This window comes from Coenobita brevimanus, chromosome 111, assembly GCF_032717465.1.
Source record: "Coenobita brevimanus isolate Jiangsu-jjx chromosome 111, ASM3271746v2, whole genome shotgun sequence".
Lineage (NCBI taxonomy): Eukaryota > Metazoa > Arthropoda > Malacostraca > Decapoda > Coenobitidae > Coenobita > Coenobita brevimanus.
Genome location: NC_137064.1, coordinates 12,538,065 through 12,559,274, shown reverse-complemented (window position 1 = coordinate 12,559,274; position 21,210 = coordinate 12,538,065). Strand labels below are relative to the sequence as shown.

The 21,210-nt window shown below is 40.0% G+C and overlaps 1 protein-coding gene across 1 annotated transcript in view; it reads right to left on the bottom strand.

The window, feature by feature from the left end:
• Positions 1-6,864: 6,864 nt before the first annotated feature.
• Positions 6,865-21,210, bottom strand: part of LOC145417820 (glutamate receptor-like) — a 276,977-nt gene continuing 262,631 nt past the window's right edge. Inside the window, exons 8-10 of the mRNA XM_080286443.1 lie at positions 10,803-10,959; positions 7,778-7,879; positions 6,865-6,936 (exon numbers count right to left, since the gene is read on the bottom strand). Coding sequence (XP_080142569.1) covers positions 6,865-6,936; positions 7,778-7,879; positions 10,803-10,959 — 331 coding nt within the window. The remainder of the gene's footprint in view (positions 6,937-7,777; positions 7,880-10,802; positions 10,960-21,210) is intronic.

The following is a 21,210-nucleotide window of genomic DNA, read 5'->3' as shown; positions in this document are numbered from 1 at the left end:
CACCAAATTGGATCATGTAGCACTGTCCGTGCGAAGAGGAAGCATTGGCCATCCTCTCCCCAATGCACCGTGAAGGGTCAGTGCAGGACTTTGCAGTCAGGTTAACTCCTGGCAATTCACTGGCATGATAAGAGAAAGGTGAATGTCCTCTCCACGAAGGTAGGTTGATTGACACAGGCAAGGTTGATAGAAGAACGAGGCAGCCAGTCTTCAAGCCTGATGCTGTTCTGGACTATAACGTGAACATGCAACTAGTTGATAAATCAGATATGCAGATCGGCACAATCGACTGTCTGAGGAGGTGCTGTAAATGGTATAAGAAGGCATTCCTACATGTACTGGACATCTGTGTACTGAATGCCTTCAATCTGTACAGGGAGGTTACACAGACCAGCACATCCCTCAGACAGTTCGAGAAGGTTGTGATTTACGGCCTTCTGGAGAGGTTTGGACAGGTGATTCCTTTCGTGAAACGTAGGCACAATGTACAGCAACTGCCTGACCGCCTCCAGTGCAGGGACTACCTCAGCAGGCAATGTGAGGTTGCACTGTTTACTGACTGTTTCTTTGATTTCCATGCAAAGACCGAGTGATAGGAGTCTGGATATTATGAATAAGTTAGTTTTGTACATACTGGTATGTTGTTTTTTGTTGAAATAGATATGATGATTTCACTGCTCTGCGTATATTTATGTGATTAACCTCTAAACCATGGGGTTGTTTTGGCGCTCCTTGCATGTCCCGCGGGGATATTCGCGCTCCAACAGACTTTGTAAAAATATTTGCCAAAAATCAGTTATTAGTCCTAGAATATTATAATTAGGTATGCTTATGGCACATACCTTTAGCTTTCTCCTGGGATGTTTGTTGAGCCTTCGTCGAATACCGTAGAACTTGTGGAGACTTCTGAAGTTTGGTAACGAAGTCTCCAGTTTACACTTCCCGACACCCTGTAATATGATTACCACAGCCTGATATTATCACAAGAAACACTATTCTATGATTTTCAAATAGTTTGGAATCCATACTCCAAAAAAAAAAAAAAAACACTGTGAAAGCAATGAAAATTACGAGCGCTACCAGCTTCACACTTGCGCTCGTTCGCCACTGGTATTCTGTCATTTATTATTCATGAAAACACTCACACTTTTTATTTCTATTACTATATAACACTTATATATATCTGCAGTCTTTATCCATAAGTTTCCTTCAGTAATAGTAGTTTATTGTCACTGTAGGCATTCAATTTCTCTTTCAGTAAAATACGTAGGATTCATTTTCTCATCCTGTATACTGGCATTGAGAGCGAATCTGTCACTTTCACTGTCACTTTCACAACTCATAGTATTCATATATGCTAGAGTGAAACTTTCACTTTCATTACTCCTAGTATATATACTCGTATTCTTATATTACTACTCATTTACATTTCTGTTTACATTCTCTATTTTATTTACATTATTTACATATCTATTTTCTTTACACTGTGTTATGCACTGTCACTTGCAGTAACTTATAAAACTATTTTCCACTGTTCACTTATATTTACATTCACTGCTTTCACTTGCTGTTTACACATTATTTACACATTATTTATATTTCCACTTGCATTGTTTTAGTCACCAGAATGATCGTAGTCACTGTCCATCAGTTTCATTGATAAATTAGCCAGTTCACGTTCCACAGCAGTCACTTAGCCCTTTACCCCTTTCCATACAAGGTTTAGTAGGGGTAGAGGTCACAGGGCCCATTGCATGGGGCTAAAAAGTGGCAGAATTGGACAGGCGCGAATCCGATGTGGTTTCACCTTGAAAGACGACAGTAAACTGAACGCTGTGGTGGCCTAGGGGCAGTGAAAGGCTGCCAATGTCAGCGTGGTGACAGCTGCTAATATATACACTATGAAATGATTGGTAGGAAATCTAGACAATACATAATAAATTAGGTAGTTCCAGATGAATGTAAATATCACTTAGTCTTCTCCCTTCCTTTCTTATGTATATTTTTATTACGAGAATAGATTATACGGCATATGTCAAGGGGAAATAAACAGGGGAAATTAGCGAACGAGTGCACATGAGGTGTTGTCAGGTGATAATTAGCCAATTCCAGGTGTATGGCACTATCATTTACCTTATTTCTTTTTTGTATAAGTTATTTTGTATAAGAATAGGGCATAGGGCTTATTTCAATGGATGAAATCAGTGGAAAATTCCGGGGAAGATTTACTTAGCATAGCACGGCTGGGCAGGCGAGAGGAGAGGGTAATGGAGGGGAGGTAGGGAGGGGAGTCAAGAATGGAGAGAAATGGCTAAATTGTCAACAATGGATGGGAGTACAGATGAGATTAGGAGTGCTGACTAGTGTTGGACATTGGCAGTACTGATAGATGATACAAGCCATCATTTGAAAGCCCAGGCGAATTCAAAATAACAGAATCACAAAAGTGATGCCCCACGGTATGATCCCTGGCTCCCAAGCATCACGAAAGTGACATCCCGCGGTTAAGGGGTTAATGGAGGCGGAAAGTATGTTTCATGATAAAGTCGCAGCCTTATTTTATTTGGGAAACATTATCTTATACATAATTATGATGAAAATTTTAACTCGAAGGAAAATCACAGTGGTATTTCCGTTTGTGGGCAGTAGCTAATTGACTACCGGTACTTGGTTCACATTTTATTTATTTATATACTTTTTTCTTTCCAGTAGTACTCGTAGTGATAGTGGTAGTATGTGTAGTAGGTGTGGTAGTAATAGTAGTAGATGTGGTAGTTATAATAGTAGTAGTTGTTGTAGTAGTGGTAGTTGTAGTATTAGTAGTTGTTGTAGTGGTAGTTGTACTTCTAGTAGTAATAGTAATATTTCTAGGAGTTGCAATACCCAGACTTCTACTCAATCACCAATGCCAGAATCAGCAACAATCCTAGGCAAACATACATTTCCGTGTGTGTGTGTGTGTGTGTGTGTGTGTGTGTGTGAGAGAGAGAGAGAGAGAGAAAGTGAGTGTCTGTCTGTCTGTCTGTCTGTAACGAGGATGATGAGCAGTGTGAGTTCAAGCTCGCTGCTACTGTGACCAGCCTTCATCCACCCAATACGACCGATCATGGACAAATATTCATGGAAACAGTGTTTGTAGTGTATTTTGGTGTCCTGGAAGTGTCATCGAAGTGATATAAGTGTGATGCGCTAGTGTAGGCCATTGTTGTGTCACCGAACCTCCGCCACGCATATGGACACCAGCAAAAATACACCAAAAATGCCCTCATTCCCCACTCACTCACTCCCTATCTGCACTTCACGGATCATCTGATGACATCAACTTGAAGTAGAAGGATTGATGAGTAATATGAAACTTTACTTGTTGCAATTGGTTAAGTATTATCAGAGATATGAAGCATTAAAGATAGACAATTTTGCCGATTTCTGTCGGGAATGCCCGGCTGTGGGGAGCCCTTGTGACAACATCTGCCGGACGGGAGGGGTTAATGATTGTATAAAGTTTGAAATGGTAAATGATGAATTTCATTTAATACTGAAATGTGAAGATCAAGTAAACAATTTTTTAGTGAAACTAAAGTCTGGTAAAGTAATTAATAATGACATGTACTCCAAGTCAGAGCTGGGCACCACAAACTGAAATTCACTTCTGCCATGCAAATCTGCAAACTCAAAAAATTACCTTCTGCAACCACAAATCTGCAAACCCTTTTAATTTGCGGTTCAGTAAATGAAGACGCAAATGCAAACCATTTGTATTTCAATACCAAGGTATCAGTTTCATTTTATTCTGGATACCATTAGAGGATATTTTTAAGTTTAGGATGATGGTTATCAAAACCAAGGAGTTAAAAATCATCTCTAGTTACTCATCCACTGCAATTATATCTCTATGTATGACTAACAATAGGTACCTTTATGAAGCCTGGAAACAGCTTATAGTACAAAATGAGATGTATAAAATCATATTAACAGTAAAACTAAAATAAAAATAGTAATCCCCCAAAATAGTAAGGGTTACATTCCAAACCCCCTTGCTAATTCTTGATATTCGCTAATTCTTGATGCCTTCCTGAAAATGACATTTACCGTAAATGCTAGCCTATGAACCACTGATACTGTGATGCATTACCCATATAAAAGCGTTTCATGTTAAATCTGTTTACCTGCTGTTTTTAGCTGCTTAACTGTGCCAACTCTCGTTCAATTCGTCATCATAATAGCGGAAGAGACTGTCTTAAGTGTCTAATTAATCCTAACCTAACCTAGCCAAACTGTACCTAACAGTTTACCTACAGCTGGGATACTGGGAAACGAAATCCTCGTTTGATGTAAATAAAATAAGTTTCTTCCATTGCGCCGGTAACAAACAGTCGTAGGTATGCCTTAACGGCTTAACCCCTCAGTGGCCGTGGGTTCAGAAATTTGCGTGCACCCCTGGCCGGCTCCGGAACGATTTTTAAAGTTCTAGAATCAATTTATTATTATTATTATTATTATTATTATTTTTTTACAGATGTGAAGAAATCGTCTGGCGCACCTAGCAATGTGTGTTTTTTTTTTTTGACTTCCAAAACCCATCTTGTGATTCGCTATGATTAGGGTTGCCATACGTTCAGATTTTCCCGGACATGTCCTGCATTTAGGTGTCAAAACCTTCGTCCAGGAGGAATTTTAAACATTCTCCAAAAGTCCGGAATTTCAGCTTCAATCCCTTTTTCTCGAAGCGTTTAATATACCATTAAACTCTGTAATGACGAGAGAGAGAGAGAGAGAGAGAGAGAGAGAGAGAGAGAGAGAGAGAAAAGGCCTTTTTCGTCATCAGCTGGTAAGTATTGCCAACTTGGCTGGTTTAGCACTAGCAGCTAGCTAAAAGGTTCTGCCTTTTTCTCTTGTGCAGCCACGAGCTTTATTATTTATATACTTAGTGCTGCTATAGCCATAAAATAAATGGTAATTGCACACAATTATTGGCTTAGTTTTCATTGTTACAGTGTAACATCTTGTTATTCTTATGATCTTAACCTGCATCTAAGGGGTTGTAGCATTTTCCGGTCATAATATATCCAGTTCTATACTTTGCCTGTTTTTCAATATATTTTAAAAAGATTAAAAACTGTGATGCAGCACCACTGGTGTATATATATAAAATAAATGTCTATCTATCATCTATCTATCTATCTATACAGTGTATATATATATATATATAATAAATATGTCTATCTATCATCTATCTATCTATCTATACGGCGTATATATATATATATATATATATATATATATATATATATATATAGATATATAGATATATATATGCTGTAAATATATTTATATATATTATAAATATCTATCTATCTATCTATCATCTGTCTATCTCTATCTATATCTATATCTATCTATCTATCTATCTATCTATCTATATATATATATATATATATATATATATATATTATCGGTTTCATAATGCCTAAGGCCCAAAGTTTGTGTTAGAAGTTTGTGTTGAGGGGGGGAGTGGGGCATGGGCTTCAGCGGAGGCATCTGGTATTTTGACTGTCCATATATGGCAACCCTAGCTATGATTCGCGGAAGAATTAATAAAATTACGGTGCATATGTCGTGGTAGGTGGTGGTGACCATCATCCACTCATTTTGTGTAGTGCTCTCTACTTCTTCCTTAGCCTTTATCATTCTTTTTCTGTGGCTGACCTCCTCTCTTCCTATTTCTCCCATCTTTCCTGTCACTTCTTGTTGCTTTTCTTTCATTTACAGGTGGCTTTACATTGAGTGACAAGCCAAATGGTTTCCTGTAAGCCAAGAAACCATTTACAACGCGGGGTGGTAACCATACTGTATAACCAAATCATAAGTGCTCCCTACGTGTCAACAAGTGGGTTGGTGGAGGGTTAGTGCCCCTCCCCGTAAAACAAATAACTCGATGGCCACCCCTTACGGGATTCTGGCGTCTGGCAATAGATACATAGACGGTGCATATGCCATATGGGCGAAAGCATCAAAGCCTGACTGCTTGGGATGGAATCGTAGGGTCGCGTAAACATACCGTACGAGTGACCTTCGTTCCCTTCCCATAATTGTTAACATTTTTTTATAGCTCGAGCTAACTCGACGTCATTGACACTGATACTACAAAGGGTTGTTCAACGCCGGCATAGGTTTTTCTTTATAAGGTCTCAAAAATATTAAACCAAGAAAAAATGTAAAAAATAAAAATACAAAAAAATAAAAATTATATATATATATATATATATATATATATATATATATATATACGTGTGCATGAAAGTGTCTGTATATATATGCATGGAAATGTGTGTATGTATGTATATATATGCTTGTATATATATATATATATATATATATATATATATATATATATATATATATATATATATATATACGACCTTAATGGCCAGGGGCTCTGGCCCCAATGGTCGATAGGCCAGGAAAAAGGGTGGGGGGGGTTGCATCAGTACTATCTGATATAAACACAAAAACGAACGAAAGAGTGAGCTTTAAATATACGTATAACTTTCAGCACAGAGACTTTACCAATTCAGTTCATATTCCTCCAGTTAAATTTCTGCATTTTTCCGATTTTTTTTTTTTTTTTTTTTTTTTAGGAAGAACTTCATACTGTAATTAAGGAAGGCGTTAATTATGAGCTCGGCATATATGGAGTTCTGTAGTATTTAAAATATTATTATAATTGTATATTAGGTTGTTTTTACTACAAAATAAGGGTAAATCATTCACATTATCGATAAATGAAATATATTATTACAACTGATTGCTCACACTTGACAAGTTGACACACCAGTCCACCTTTATTCTTCAGCTCAAACTTCCTCAGTCCTCACTCCTGTCAGACTCCTCCAGCATTTGAGACAACTCCAACTTGAGCAGGGCCATGTTGCCCATCTTAAAAACTAAGTTCTCAGAGGTCAGGCTGGTTTGGGAGCAGATTTGTGTGGGCGGAAGTACTTCCGCACAGGCAAAACCGCAAATTTACGTAAAACTTGTTGCAAATGCAAATCGGCAAACGAAATCAGACCTCCTCATTGCGGAATTTGTGGTTTGCGGAAGTGATGGTGGAAGGGAACAGCTCTAATCCATGTTATACACATCTCGCCTGTACAGTCGGCATAAGAAATGACGGCGGAGTATCCAGAAATTTTCGGTCAGCGACAGTGCACATACTCTTCCTTATATCTCTACGATGTGAAACCTAATACGTACAGTTGTTACAAAAAACAATAAAGCAATGCCAAAGTACCTGTATATTTCAAAATTGTAGGAAGTAGTTCGTTTGTTACGATAATAGGAAATCCTAAACGGAACTAATTGAAATCTCACAACTATCGCTCAGGGACAGTCAGGAATAATTTGCGGAGTTTAAATCTAGTATGGTAACACGCAATAATTTTTTAGTAACGTAAGACTGAACAAAAGGGAGCTTCAATAAACAATAAAAATTAGTAATTATTATTTATAAAATAATTTCCGTTACAATACCAGGGAACAATTTAAAGTCGTTTATTTCCGTTTCCAAAGTCTTCATGGTCGACGACAGAAAACGGGAAGGCGACGTAAGACAGAAAGCTATTTTAAATGTTTCGATCAACACGCACGAAAAGAGATAACATTTACTCAAAGACACCAGTTATTACACTGCCTTTGGCCAGATTTTCACTAAGAAAAATTTCTGGATTATTTAATATAAGCCAGAGGGCTGTCGGTGAAAGAAGGATAAAAAAAGAACCTCGATGTTTGCCTCGAGTCGGAGATCCTTGCAGAACGGTAACTTGTCATAGTCTGATATCCTCAGTGCATAATCGATTAACAAGAGTAATAAAATGCAGAGGTTCATAAACAAATAACTGAGTTCAAAATTTCCAAATCAGCATTTTCTGTTCAGCAGGACATTACAGTTTATTTAAAAAGACAGATATTAAGGATAAAAGATGGAGTAAAGAGTGCGTAGTTTTGCATTGCAAGAGTTTATGAACTCATGTTTTGGTCCTGCTTATTGCTTAGTGTAAGAGAAAAAGGCAGAATCTGTCATTCCTCCTTACAGCTAATAATAATTTTGCATCAATTGGGAATAAAGTTAATTATTACTGGAGAGAAGAAGACAGAATAAAAGGCAGTATGGTCTTGCTGCTACCCCAGGTAGGGCATCATTACGAAGAATAATTTCGTTGTTATGGCATTCTTATTATTGCTGGATCATCACCATGGCATTTGAATATAAGGCAGTGTATTGCAGTCACTAGAATTTTCCTTAATTGGTCTTCAAAACTAGAGCATCTGTATTTGAAATCCTGGGAAACAAATCAGGAACACGGAGTTATAGGCCTACTCGTACTGCCCACCGCGCGCGGAGTAATACATTTCACGTTCATTCGAATCGGGAAAGGTAACTAAGTGTTAACATCTAATATCACTGCCTCCTGTTATTCATTTTACATAATCCTTAACGCAATATAATATATAATTTATTTGATATGACCTGGTGAAGGCATTGAATGTTTTCATTGAACCTACGGCGCGCAGAGTGACCGAGCCAATCTGAAACTCTCCCATCACTTCTTGGGGCGACTGTACAGCAGGATTCATGTATGGACTCCCCAAAGTCCATAAACAGAAATGTCCAGTACGACCCATAATCTCTGCCATTGGAACGGTTGGCTATAACATATCTAAATTTCTTGTACCAATAATTGCTGTACAGTTAAAGGTTAACTTTTGATTAGGAAATTTGTAACTACAACATTGACCACTGTACTATGGTTTCTTTCGACACATCATCACTGTTCACTAACATTCTTTATGAAACTGCAGAAAGTTGCACCAATTAAATGTTTAAAGTTGGAACCATAAATAATGAATTTAATAGGAATCACTTCCATAAATTATTGTCTCTTGCTTTAAAAGACTGCCTTTTCCCTTTAAACGGGAAAATTTATAAGCAGATTGATGGCGTAGCAGTGGGAAATCCCCTAGGGCCCTGCTTAGCAAACGAATTTTTGTTTCCATGAGACAAACTGGCTCCAGCAATGTCCCTCCCATTTCATACCTCTCCAGTATCGCAGAAATGCTAAAGATACCTTTTTATTGTTTAGTTCTCCAAACTACATCCCCTTCTTTCTAAACTATTTTAACTCGAGGATTCATAACATTCCTTCACCTCTGATATTGAAGAAAATAACAAACTTCACTCTCTTGATATAGTAGTTCAAAGAACTAAAAATTCTTTCACCACTGCAGTATACCGTAAACCTAAATTCACAAGATTACCCACGAAGTTCATCTACCCAAATTCAGTTTAAACGTAATTTGGTGTCAACCCTTGTTCCCAGAGCTTGTAATATTTGTTCATCCTATTTTGCTTTACCTTCAGAATGAGTTTTTCTTAGGAACACATTGCTGTCTAATGGTTTCCCAAATTCTTTCACACTTGCTGTTATGGGAAAACAACTAAATAATATCCGTAACCCACCTACTCCTACACTTACAATAAACAAAGCACCTGCTTATTGTATCCTGCCATTTTTAGGTTCAAAAGAACTCCATACGTAATAATATATCGAGGTTAGTTAGGGAACTTTACCCTTAAATATCCCTTAGAACAATATTCAAACCCAGCAACACTATCGGACAATGGTTCGAACATAAGGACCGAATCCCCGACGCTCTGCAAGCTTCTGTTGTCTACAATTATAAACATTGTTGCTATAAGGTGTCTTATCTTGGACAGACTAAAAGACGACTCAGAATATGAATTGCAGAACGTCAGGGACGGCCATATAGATCGGGTCTACCTATATCTAAGCCACCATTCTCTGCCATCCAAAATTACTGTGAAGCCTTAGCCGCGTCCACACGTGCCCTCGAACGTATGTTGACAACACGGTTGGCAACATGTTTGGGTACATGTATGCAGCAGTATTTGGACGGATATATGCAAACATGTTTCAGTGCAGCTTCGAACACTGGCAGCAGAGGCAATGGGACACAAGTGTCCATACCAGGCAGCTGAGACTTCATCATGATGTTACCAACATGATTTGGACGCTGCTGTTCCCAACATGTTTACAGCGTGTTCATTATTGTATTCCATACATGGTGCCAGCACTTGTTAGAGCACACGTGTGAACGCGCTCTTAAGGACACCTCATAAGTAAATCAGTGTTTTCTGTTGTTCACACTTGTCGAGACACGGTAACACGCCTCTTGGCTGAATGACTCCTCACTCACCACCTACAGGCCACACGGCACAAACGACTCCTCCACGCCCCTTCCCTGTTTTTAAGGTTTGACTTAGGCATCGTCTTATTACATGTTTTTCTTCCCCTTTTCCTTAATAGCATTCCATCAACGTTTGCTTAGAATGATCGATTTCCTCATCTTACCATGATAATTTTTTATGTTTGTATTTATATCGCAGACGTGGTGTTTACTTTGTTTTATTGTGTTTTCCCCAAGTTTGGAAGTGACGAATGAGTTGTTGAAAAGTCACCGATTCATTAAAGATGTTCCTGATCACGCTGATGTTTATCGTCTTAAGTCCGTCTTCCCCCATGGTGAATATATATATATATATATATATATATATATACGGCAAATGACCTTAAACACCTTAAGAAATGTGTCTTCGGACGGAATAAGAAAGAAGAAAGAAACTCAGGTAAATTCAAAATGCATATTGCTAGATATCAGTGGTGGTGTGACATGGACGTATGTTAGAGGTGGTAACGTACGAGGTGCTCTGCGGCGAAGATAATGCCACTGAGGAAGGCGCCCACCATCAGCAACATGAAGATGACCGCCACGTCAGCCAGACTGGCGAAGTTGGTGGTGTTCATCTGGCACAACCTGTCTGCTGAGAGCCACTCCTGCACCAGCCTGTTCATCAGACCTGTCTCCCTTATGCGCTGGATGCTGTCAACACAACACAGGCATACACTCTTAACTCACTGAATTATCTGACGCAATCGTTTGTCTTATTATTGGTACCTCAGAACATTTCATTTATTTAAGGCAAGATTTTATATGGTGAAATGATCAGTGAAAGCTATATTTAATCCATCTAACCTCAGCACCACCCAGTTTATCCGCGGGACAGAGCCTCAGCCATCGTCCGATATTCATGGATGATCAGTGTGAAAATCACGAATAAATATGAACTTGCTGTGTGACACACATAATCAGTGCTTCAACAGAAGAAAGTTATCGCAGATTATAATAAGCAATGGTAAGAAAGATCTGAATCAATGGACAAGTTCACTGTGTGAGTACATTTTTAAGTTTTCCTAAAACAGGTACTAACCTAAGGGACTGCTGAAATCAGTAAAACAATACAACAGCTGACTATGATGATGATGATGATGATGATGATGAAGGTAATCAAATTTAAAGAAGTCTTTTCAGAGCTAAGATACAGGAAAAACATCCTACTATTCTGAAACGAACAGGGATTTTCTTCTCCATACATTCAGTGAAATAACCATTGCACTGAAATCTAATGTAAGCTTCCCATGGTTTCTCATAAATCTATAATGCATTCTTTTAATTATTATTATTATTTTTGTTTCATATTTGTACACAGAAACTTAGCCCACAGATGCATTTCCAATTCTTGGGTTCCGAAGGAAGAATCAGACTCTAACCTTTTATAACTGTTGTTGAGTGCCAAGATATCAACTTCAAACACGGTGTAAAGATAATATAAAGGATTTTGTGTCTATTTTGAGCAAGAACAGACATACTTGATATAATTTCTGGACACGAAAAGAAATTATCTGCATCATACGCAGCACGTGCTCACATTTATTTCTATTATTATTATTACATTTTTTTTATTATTTATCATTATATGCAAAAATTATTACAGAAAAAGTAAGAGAGATATCAGAAGTCCTAGTGAGTGATGAACAGAGTGGTTTTATGAGTGGCAGACGATGTGTGGATCAAGTATTTGCAGTAAGACAAACAGTGGAGAAGGCTTGTAAGAAGGACTATAAGGTGTTTATATCATTAATGGATCTTGAAAAAGCATACAACAAAATAGACAGAGAACGATTGTGGAAGGTTTTGCACATGTACGGTGTAGATGTTAAGCTGCTAGGTGCCGTCAAGAATTTTCATGATGGTAATGAGGCATGTGTAAGGGTAAATTGGCATCTAAATGAATGGTTCACTATCAGTGTGGGCGTGCAACAAGGTTGTTGATGACCCTATGGTTGTTGAGCATATATATATATATATATATATATATATATATATATATATATATATATATATATATATATATATATATATATATATATATATATATATATATATATATATATATATATATATATATATATATATATATATATATATATATATATATATATATATATATATATATATATATATATATATATATATATATATATATATTATATCTGGCCGGACTATGGGGTGGTACTACTACTATGCGGCCAGGCTGTGTTAGGAAGAATACCGCCACCGTATTCCCTGCGTGTCGTAAAAGGCGACTAAAAGGGACGGGGTGAGGGGACTAGGGACCCCCTCCTCTGTTTTTTTAGTTCCTAAAAAGAGACAGGCCAAAGAAAGGGATGGGGGATTGAGTTATCCCCGTACCCTGAAGATTGGGTCTATGAATGTGCGTGGATGTAGTACAATTGAAGCTAAAAGGGAGGAGATTGGGAGAATGTTAGTGAGAAGAAAGTTGGATGTGTTAGCTTTGAGTGAAACCAAGATGAAAGGGAAGGGTGAGTCTATGTTTGGAAGTGTGAATGAAAGATTGTCAGGTGTTGATAGAGGAAGGGCAAGAGAAGGTGTGGCCTTGTTAGTGAGTCCGGAAGTACAGCAGTGTGTGACTGAATGGAAGGAGGTGTCATCGAGACTGATGTGGGTGAAAGCAAAATTTGAACGTGAGTTGTGGGTGTTTGTGAGTGCATATGGGCCTGGTAGTGAAAGGGATGAAGAAGAGAGGGAGTCTTTCTGGAATGATGTTGATCAGTATCTACATAGTTTTGGAAAGAATGTGAATGTGGTAATGATGGGAGATCTGAATGCTAGAGTGGGAAATGTAGCAGTTGAAGGTGTAGTTGGTATGCATGGTGTGCCTGGAAGAAATGAAAATGGGGAACGAATGATAGCGATGTGTGTTAGGCGAGAGATGGTGATTGGAAATACGCTGTTCGAGAAGATAGATATAAGTATACATGGGTGAGACAGGAGGGTGGAATGGTTGTGGATAAAGCATTGGTGGACTATGTGGTTGTGTCTAGGAATGTCATAGGAAGATTGTTGGATGTGAGAGTTCTGACAGGGGAGGGTGGAGGTATGTCTGACCTCTACCTGGTGGAGGGAAGGTTAAAAGTAGGTAAGAGATGTGTAAGAGTTACGAGGGTTAGGTGTGGCAAGGAGGTTTTGAAAGTGAGTGAGTTGGATAAAAGAGAGAAAATGAGAGAGTATCAAGAGAAATTGAAAGATGAGTGGAACGCAGTGAAAGATCAGGAAAATGACAGTGTGGAGGAGGAATAGCAGTTGTTTAAGAGTGTTGTGGTGGGGCATGCAGAAGAGATGTGTGGTGTGAGACGTGTGGGTGGTGGTGTAAGAAAAGGAAGTGAATGGTGGTGCGAGGAAGTAAGTATGGCTGTGGCTGAGAAGAAACGTGCATATGAAGTGTGGCTGCAGAGGAAGGATGAGGTGTCATATGAGAGGTATAAGGAAAAGAGGAATAGGGCGAGAAGGGCTGTGCGTGATGCTAAAGTGGCAGCAGATGAGAGGTAGGGTAGGCGGCTGACTGACAATTTTCAACAGAATAAGAAAATGTTCTGGAAGGAGGTTAAAATGGTGCGAAAGGGAGAGTCTGGGAAGGAAAAGCGAGTAAAAGGAGAGGATGGAAGGTTATTAATTGAGATGGATGCAGTAAGGAAAAGATGGGCAGAGTATTTTGAAAGATTGTTAAATGTAGAGGAGGAAAGGGTGGCTGAGACTGTGGAGGATGTAAGGGTGCAAGGAATAAATGTGTTGGGAGAGTTGAATGATTCTTTGATCACGAAGGAGGAAGTGGAGAAGGCAGTAAAGGAGATGAAAACAGGGAAAACTGCGGGTATGGATGGGTGTGCTGTGGAATGCCTGAAGGGTGGTGGAGTGACTATTGTTGAGTGGTTAATAAGATTGTTGAATGTGTGCTTTGAGAAAGGTATGGTGTCAGTTGACTGGGCAAGTGCTTGTGTGGTCCCGTTGTATAAAGGCAAGGGTGATAAGTATGAATGTACTAGCTTTAGGGGTATAAGTCTATTGAGTGTTGTAGGTAAGGTGTATGGTAGAGTGTTAATTATGAGAGTTAGAGAAGGTACAGAGGGAGTGATTGGTGATGAGCAATGTGGCTTTAGGAGAGAGACAGGATGCGTGGATCAGGTGTTCGCTGTGAGACAAGTGTGTGAAAAGTATTTAGCGAAAGGAAAGGATGTGTTTTGGGCATTCATGGATTTAGAGAAAGCGTTTGATAGAATTGATTGGGAGGCTTTGTGGACTGTTTTAAGATTGTATGGACTTGATGGTAGGTTGCTAAAAGGGGTGAAAAGTTTTTATGTAAATAGTAGAGCGTGTGTAAGAGTGGAAAATGCCGTGAGTGATTGGTTTTCCGTGAGAGTTGGGCTGCGACAGGGATGTGTGATGTCGCCTTGGTTGTTTAATATTTATGTGGATGGTGTTGTAAGGGAGGTGAATGCAAGAGTTTTAGGTGGCGGTCTGAGTCTGGTGAATGTTGATAGTGGAGAGTGGAGTCTGAAGCAGCTGCTGTTTGCAGATGATACTACACTGGTGGCTGATTCAGAGGAGAGATTGAGACAGTTGGTAGAAGAGTTTGGAAGGGTGTGTGAAAGGAGGAAATTGAAAGTAAAATGAGAATAAGAGTAAAGTGATGAAGTGTACGGGGTTGGTAGATGGGAGGGGGATGAATATAGTTTTGAATGGTGAGTTGCTTGAGGAGGTAGAGTGTTTTAAGTATTTAGTGTCACATGTTGCTGTGGATGGAAGAATAGATGCCTAAGTTAAGTTTAGAATGAATGAAGTAGGTAAGCTGCTGGGAGGAATGAAAAAATTGTTTAGATGTTGTTCACTTAGAATGGATGTAAAGAGAAGGCTGTAGGAGGGTGTTGTTGTACCGACTGCGTTATATGGGGCTGAAACATGGAATATGGGTGTAGCAGAGAGGAAAAGTTTGAATGTAATGGAGATGAGGTGTCTGAAGAGTATGTGTGGAGTGATGCTTATGGATCAAGTGGGAAATGATGAAGTGCGAAGGAGAACTGGAGTTGTTCGGGAGATGGCTGGTAGAGTTGAGCAGAGGGTGTTGCGATGGTTTTGGCATATGGAGAGAATGGATAATGAGCGATTGGTGAAAAAGATAACTAGAGCTGATGTGAGAGGTGTAAGGCTGAGAGGGAGACCACGAATAGGATGGATGGACAGTGTGGAGAGAGCCTGGATGCGAGAGGGATGTCTGTTGAGCAAGGAGGAGTGGCTGTGCATGACAGAAATAAATGGAGAGAAATTGTGAATGAATAAATGATGATGCAGCCCTGAGGGGATATTCTCCTGCATTTGGTCTGATCAGCTGATCAGGTCAGGTGCGGGTAAGGGGATGGGTCTATTATGAGATGGCAGGGGTAAACCAGTTCTGCTGTCGGGTCCTGCTGCAGATGTCACTGATTCCACTGCGCAGTTGACACTTGTGCGGTGGGGTGCGGTGGGGTTCTGTCCCTTCTCCCCTTTGGGGTTAAGATGCGAATGAATGTGTTTGAATGGATGAGTAAATGGGGAGTGTGTTGTCCTGTCTCGGCTACCTCCCTTTCTTTGGGGGAAGCAGCCTAGGTATATATATATATATATATATATATATATATATATATATATATATAAATGTAAGAAAGAAGGAACCAAAGGCCACGGGCTCGCAAACTGATCCAAGAGAAAAAAACAACAAAAGAGAGCCAAATTCAAGATCCTTTCAGTTCAATATTCCTGGACACACAGCGATTGAAAGACTGTAGATCATAGTGAGTAGGAAATACAGAGAGAAGAAGACAGTTCCAGAGCTGACCCGTTGTATAAATGAAGGACTGGGAGTAACGGTTAACTCTTGCATTAGAGAGTTGGACAGAAAATAGATGAGAGTTTGTTGCTAGACGGGTGCTACACGCCCATCTAGAGGTGGAGGGATGCAAGCAGAGAGTTCAGAGGAGCAGCGACCATTGACGTAGCGATAGAAAAGAGATAAAGATGCAACAGTGAAGTGAAGAGACAGAGGTTGAAGAGAGGCAGCAAGAGAAAGAGAGTTGATGAGACGAATAGCCTTTGACTCCACCCTACTGAGAAGAGCTGTATGTGGGGAGCCTCCCCACACATAAGAGTTGTACTCTAATCTGGGGTGAATAAAACCCGTGTATAAAGTCAACATCTGTGCAGAGGCAAAGAAGGTATGGAGTCGGCGTAGCACACCTAATCTCTTGGAAGCAGATTTTACAAGAGATGTAATATGATCTTTCCAAGATAAGTCCCGAGTGAATCAAACCGCAAGCATGTTTAAGGATGTGCAAGATTGATCTGGATATTATTACACATTAGTGGGTACTCCTGTGGAAGATTGTGTCGGGTTGATAGGTGTAAAAACTGAGTTTTTGATGCAATATAAAAAAGATTATTTTTACCCCAGTCAGAGATATGAGCCAAGTCAGACATTAGGTTTGCCATAACCTCATCCTTTGATTGTTGAAGTAACTGCTGAGATGGACGTTGCAGGAACCGAATGGAAAGATGAAGGGTGGAATCATCAGCGTACGAGTGGATAGGGTTAGATGTACAGCTTAGAAGGTCATTGATAAATAAAAGAAAGAGAGTCGGTGATAAGACAGAGCCCTGTGGAACACCACTGTTGATAGATCTAGGGGAAGAATGATGGCCGTCCACAACAACGGCTATAGAACGACCAGAAAGGAAGCTAGAGATGAAGGCACAGATAGATGGATAGAAACCGTCAGAGGGCAGTTTGGAAATTAAAGATTTATGCCAGACTCGATCGAAAGCCTTTGAGATGTCAAGTGCGGTGACAAAGCTTTCGCCAAAGTCCCAAAAGGAGGATGACCAGGAGTCTGAAAGGTAGGTGAGAAGATCGCCAGTGGAGTGTCGCTGACGGAACCCATACTGACGATCAGAAAGAAGGTTGTGATAGGAAAATTACTTTAAAATTTTTCTGTTAAGAATTGAATCGAAAACTTTTGAGACACAAGATGTTAAAGCAACTGGACGATAGTATGAGGGTTGGGAATGGTCACCCTTCTTTGGAACTGGCTGAATGAGAGCAAACTTCCAGCAAGAAGGAAAGGTGCTAGTTGACAGACAAAGGCAAAGAATTTACCTAGCCACGGTGTAAGCACACAAGCACAATTTCTGAGGACAACAGGAGGGACTCCATCAGGCCCAAATGCCTTGTCAGTGATAGCAGAAAATACATCAGCTGAAGAAATTTTAATGTCAGCCATGAGGAAGTCAGAGAGGGGAACTGATGGAGGAACAGCACCGGAATCGTCTAAGGTGGAATTGGAGGAGAAAGTCTGAGTGAAAAGATCTGCTTTATCAGTAGAAGAAGTAGCTACAGAACCATCAGAATAGAAAAGAGGAGGGAAGGATGATGAGGTAAAGATTTTATAAAGGTTTTGACGAGGTGCCAGAAGGAGCGGGAAGAATTCGAGTTAGATAGTTGACAGCATTTAGTACGGATGAAATTATTTTTAGCAGAGTGAAGAACAGACTTAGCACGATTCCGAGCAGAAACATAAGCAAGATGTGATTCAGGGGTGGGATGGTTCTTGTACCTTTCATAGGCCCTTTCCTTGTTGCGGACAGCATTAGAACAAGCATGATTAAACCAAGGCTTTCTTGCATTAGTCAAAGGATATGAGAAGGAAATGTATGCTTTCATACCCGAGAGAATAACCTCCGTAATGCGCAATGCACACTCAGATGGCTCCCGACCATGGAAACAATAATCATTCCAGGGAAAATCAAAGAAGTACTGCCTGAGGGCCTCCCAATCCGCAGCTCGAAAGTGCCACAGTCAACATTTCTTTGGTGGGTCCACAGGCCATACTGGAGCAATAGGACAGGTCAAAGTATTTAGGTTGTGATCGGAGGAGCTCAACAGAGAGAAGGATTAACACTGTAAGCAGAAAGATTAGTTGTAAGAAAGAGGTCAGGTATGTTGGAGGTCTCTCGAAGGCAGTCAGGGATACGGGTAGGGTTCTGTACAAGCTGCTCTAGAGCATTAAGGATAGAAAAGGTGTAGCCTTGTTCACTAGGTGAATATATATATATATATATATATATATATATATATATATATATATATGTATATGTGTGTGTGTGTGTGTGTGTGTGTGTGTGTGTGTGTGGATGGGGTGATGAGAGAAGTAAAAACACGATTAATGGAGAAAGGGATGGCATTGGTAATGAATGGTGATGGACGGAATATCTCAAATTTGTTGTTTGCTGATGATGCTGTGCTATTTGCAAATACCGAATAAGAACTTCGTAGACTAGTGCTGAGTTTTGCTGATGTCTGTGAGCGTCGTGTCTTGAGAGTAAATGTAGAAAATGGTAAAGTAATGGTACTCGAGGAAGAAGGTGACTCCCATGTGATATTACAGTGAATGATGAGAAACTGCAATTGGTGAGAGAGTTCAGATGCCTGGGTACAGCATTAGAACAGAGGAAAATGTGCAAAAAGAAATGAAAAGTAGAGTGACAGAAGGAAGGAAAGTAGCTGGTGCAATGAAGGTTTTGATAAGAAACAGAGGCTTGAATGTTGCAGCTGCATGAGTCTTACATTTTCTTTTTTTTATGCAAGAAAGAAGGAACCAAAGGCCACGAGCCTGCAATATCTGTTCCTTCCAATAGAAAAACAAAATACAAGAGAGAGCCAAATTCAAGATCCGATCATTTCGAGATGCCTGGACACACTGCGTTTGAAAGAGTGGAAATCATGGCTAGCAGGAAATACAGACAAAGGGAGACAGTTCCAGAGCTGACCTGTTGCATAAATGAAGGACTGGGAGTAACGGTTAACTCTTGCATTAGAGAGTTGGACAGAAAAGGGATGAGAGTTTGCCGCCAGACGGGTGCTACACGCCCGTTGTAGAGATGGAGGAATGCATGCAGACAGTTCAGAGGAGCAGTGACCATTGAAGCTGTAATAGAAAAGAGATAAAGATGCAACAGTGCGGCGATGAGACAGGGGTTGAAAGGAGTCAGTAAGAGGAGGAGAGTTAATGAGACGAAAAGCCTTTGACTCCTCCCTATTGAGAAGAGCTGTATGTGGGGAGCCTCCCCACACATGAGAGTTGTACTCCACACAGGGGCGGATAAAACCCCTGTATAGAGTCAACAATTGTGCAGGGGTAAAGAAAGAACGGAGTCGGCTTAGCACACCTAATCTCTTGGTAACAGATTTTACAAGAGATGTAATGTGATCTTTCCAAGACAAGTCCCGAGTAAATGAAACCTCAAGCATGTTCAAAGATGATTCACGATAAAGCTGAATATTAATAAACATTATTGGGTATACCTGTGAAAGATTTTGTCAGGTTGATAGGTGTAAGAACTGAGTCTTTGATGCATTAAAAACAACAAAATTATTTTTACTCCAGTCAGAGATACGAGCCAAGTCAGATATTAGGTGTGCCATAGCTTCATCCCTTGTTTGTTGAAGTAACTGCTGAGATGGGTGTTGGAACCGAATAGAAAGGTGAAGGGTGAAGTCATCAGCTTATGAGTGGATAGGGTTAGATGTACAGCTTAGAAGGTCATTGATGAAAAAAAGGAAGAGAGTTGGTGATAGGACAGAGCCCTGAGGAACACCACTGTCGATAGATCTAGGAGAAGAACGATGGCCGTATACAACAGCGACTCTAGAACAACCAGAAAGGAAGCTAGAGATGAAGGCACAGATAGAACGATAGAAACCGTAACAGGGCTGTTTGGAAAGTAAAGAGTTGTGCCAGGCTCGATCGAAAGCCTTTGAAATGTCAAGTGCAATGGCAAAACCTTCGCCAAATTCCCGAAAGAAGGATGAACAGGAGTCTGAAAGGTTGGTGAGAAGATCGCCAGTGGAGCGTCCCTGACAGAACCCATACTGTCGATCAGAAAGAAGGTTGTGATAGGAAAAATGCTTTAAAATGTTTCTATTAAGAATTGACTTGAAAACTCTTGAGATACAGAATGATAAAGCAATTGGGAGATAGTTAGAGGGTTGGGAATAGTCACCCTTCTTTGGAACTGGCTGAATGAGAGCAAACTTCCAGCAAGAAGGAAAGGTACAATTTGACAGACAAAGGCGAAGAGTTTACCTAGGCAGGGTGTAAGCATAGAAGAAAAGTTCTTGAGAACAACAGGAGCGACTCCATCAGGCCCATTTGCTTTATTAGTATTGAGGCCTGTGATATCAGAAAATACATCAGCTGAAGAAATTTTAATGTTAGCCATGAGGAAGTCAGAGGGGAGAAGTGATGGAGGAACAGCACTGGAATCGTCTAAGGTGGAATTGGAGGAGAAAGTCTGAGTGTAGAGATCTGCTTTATCAGTAAACGAAATAGCCTAGCTACAGAGCCATCAGAGTTTAAAAGAGGAGAGAAGTATGATGAGATACAATTGTTAGAAGGTTTTTGGCGAGGTGCCAGAAGGAGCGGGAAGAATTCGAGTTGGAAAATTGAGAGCATTTAGTACGGATGAAATTATTTTTAGCAGAGTGAAGAACAGAATTAGCACGATTCTGGGCAGAAACGTATAAAAGATGTGATTGAGGGTTGGGTTGGCTCCGGTACCTTTTATAGGCCCTCTCCTTGTTGCGGACAGCATTAGAACAAGCTTGATTAAACCAAGGGTTTCTTGCATTAGTCAAAGGATATGAGAAAGGAATGTATGCTTCCATGCCCGAGAGTGTAACCTCCGTAATGCGCAAGGCACACTCAGATGGCTCCTGGCCATGGAATCAATAATCATTCCAGGGAGAATCAAAGAATAATGCCTGAGAGCCTCCCAATCTGCAGCTCCAAAGTGCCACAGACGACGTTTCTTTGGATGGTCCTCAGGCCGTACCAGAGCGATAGGACA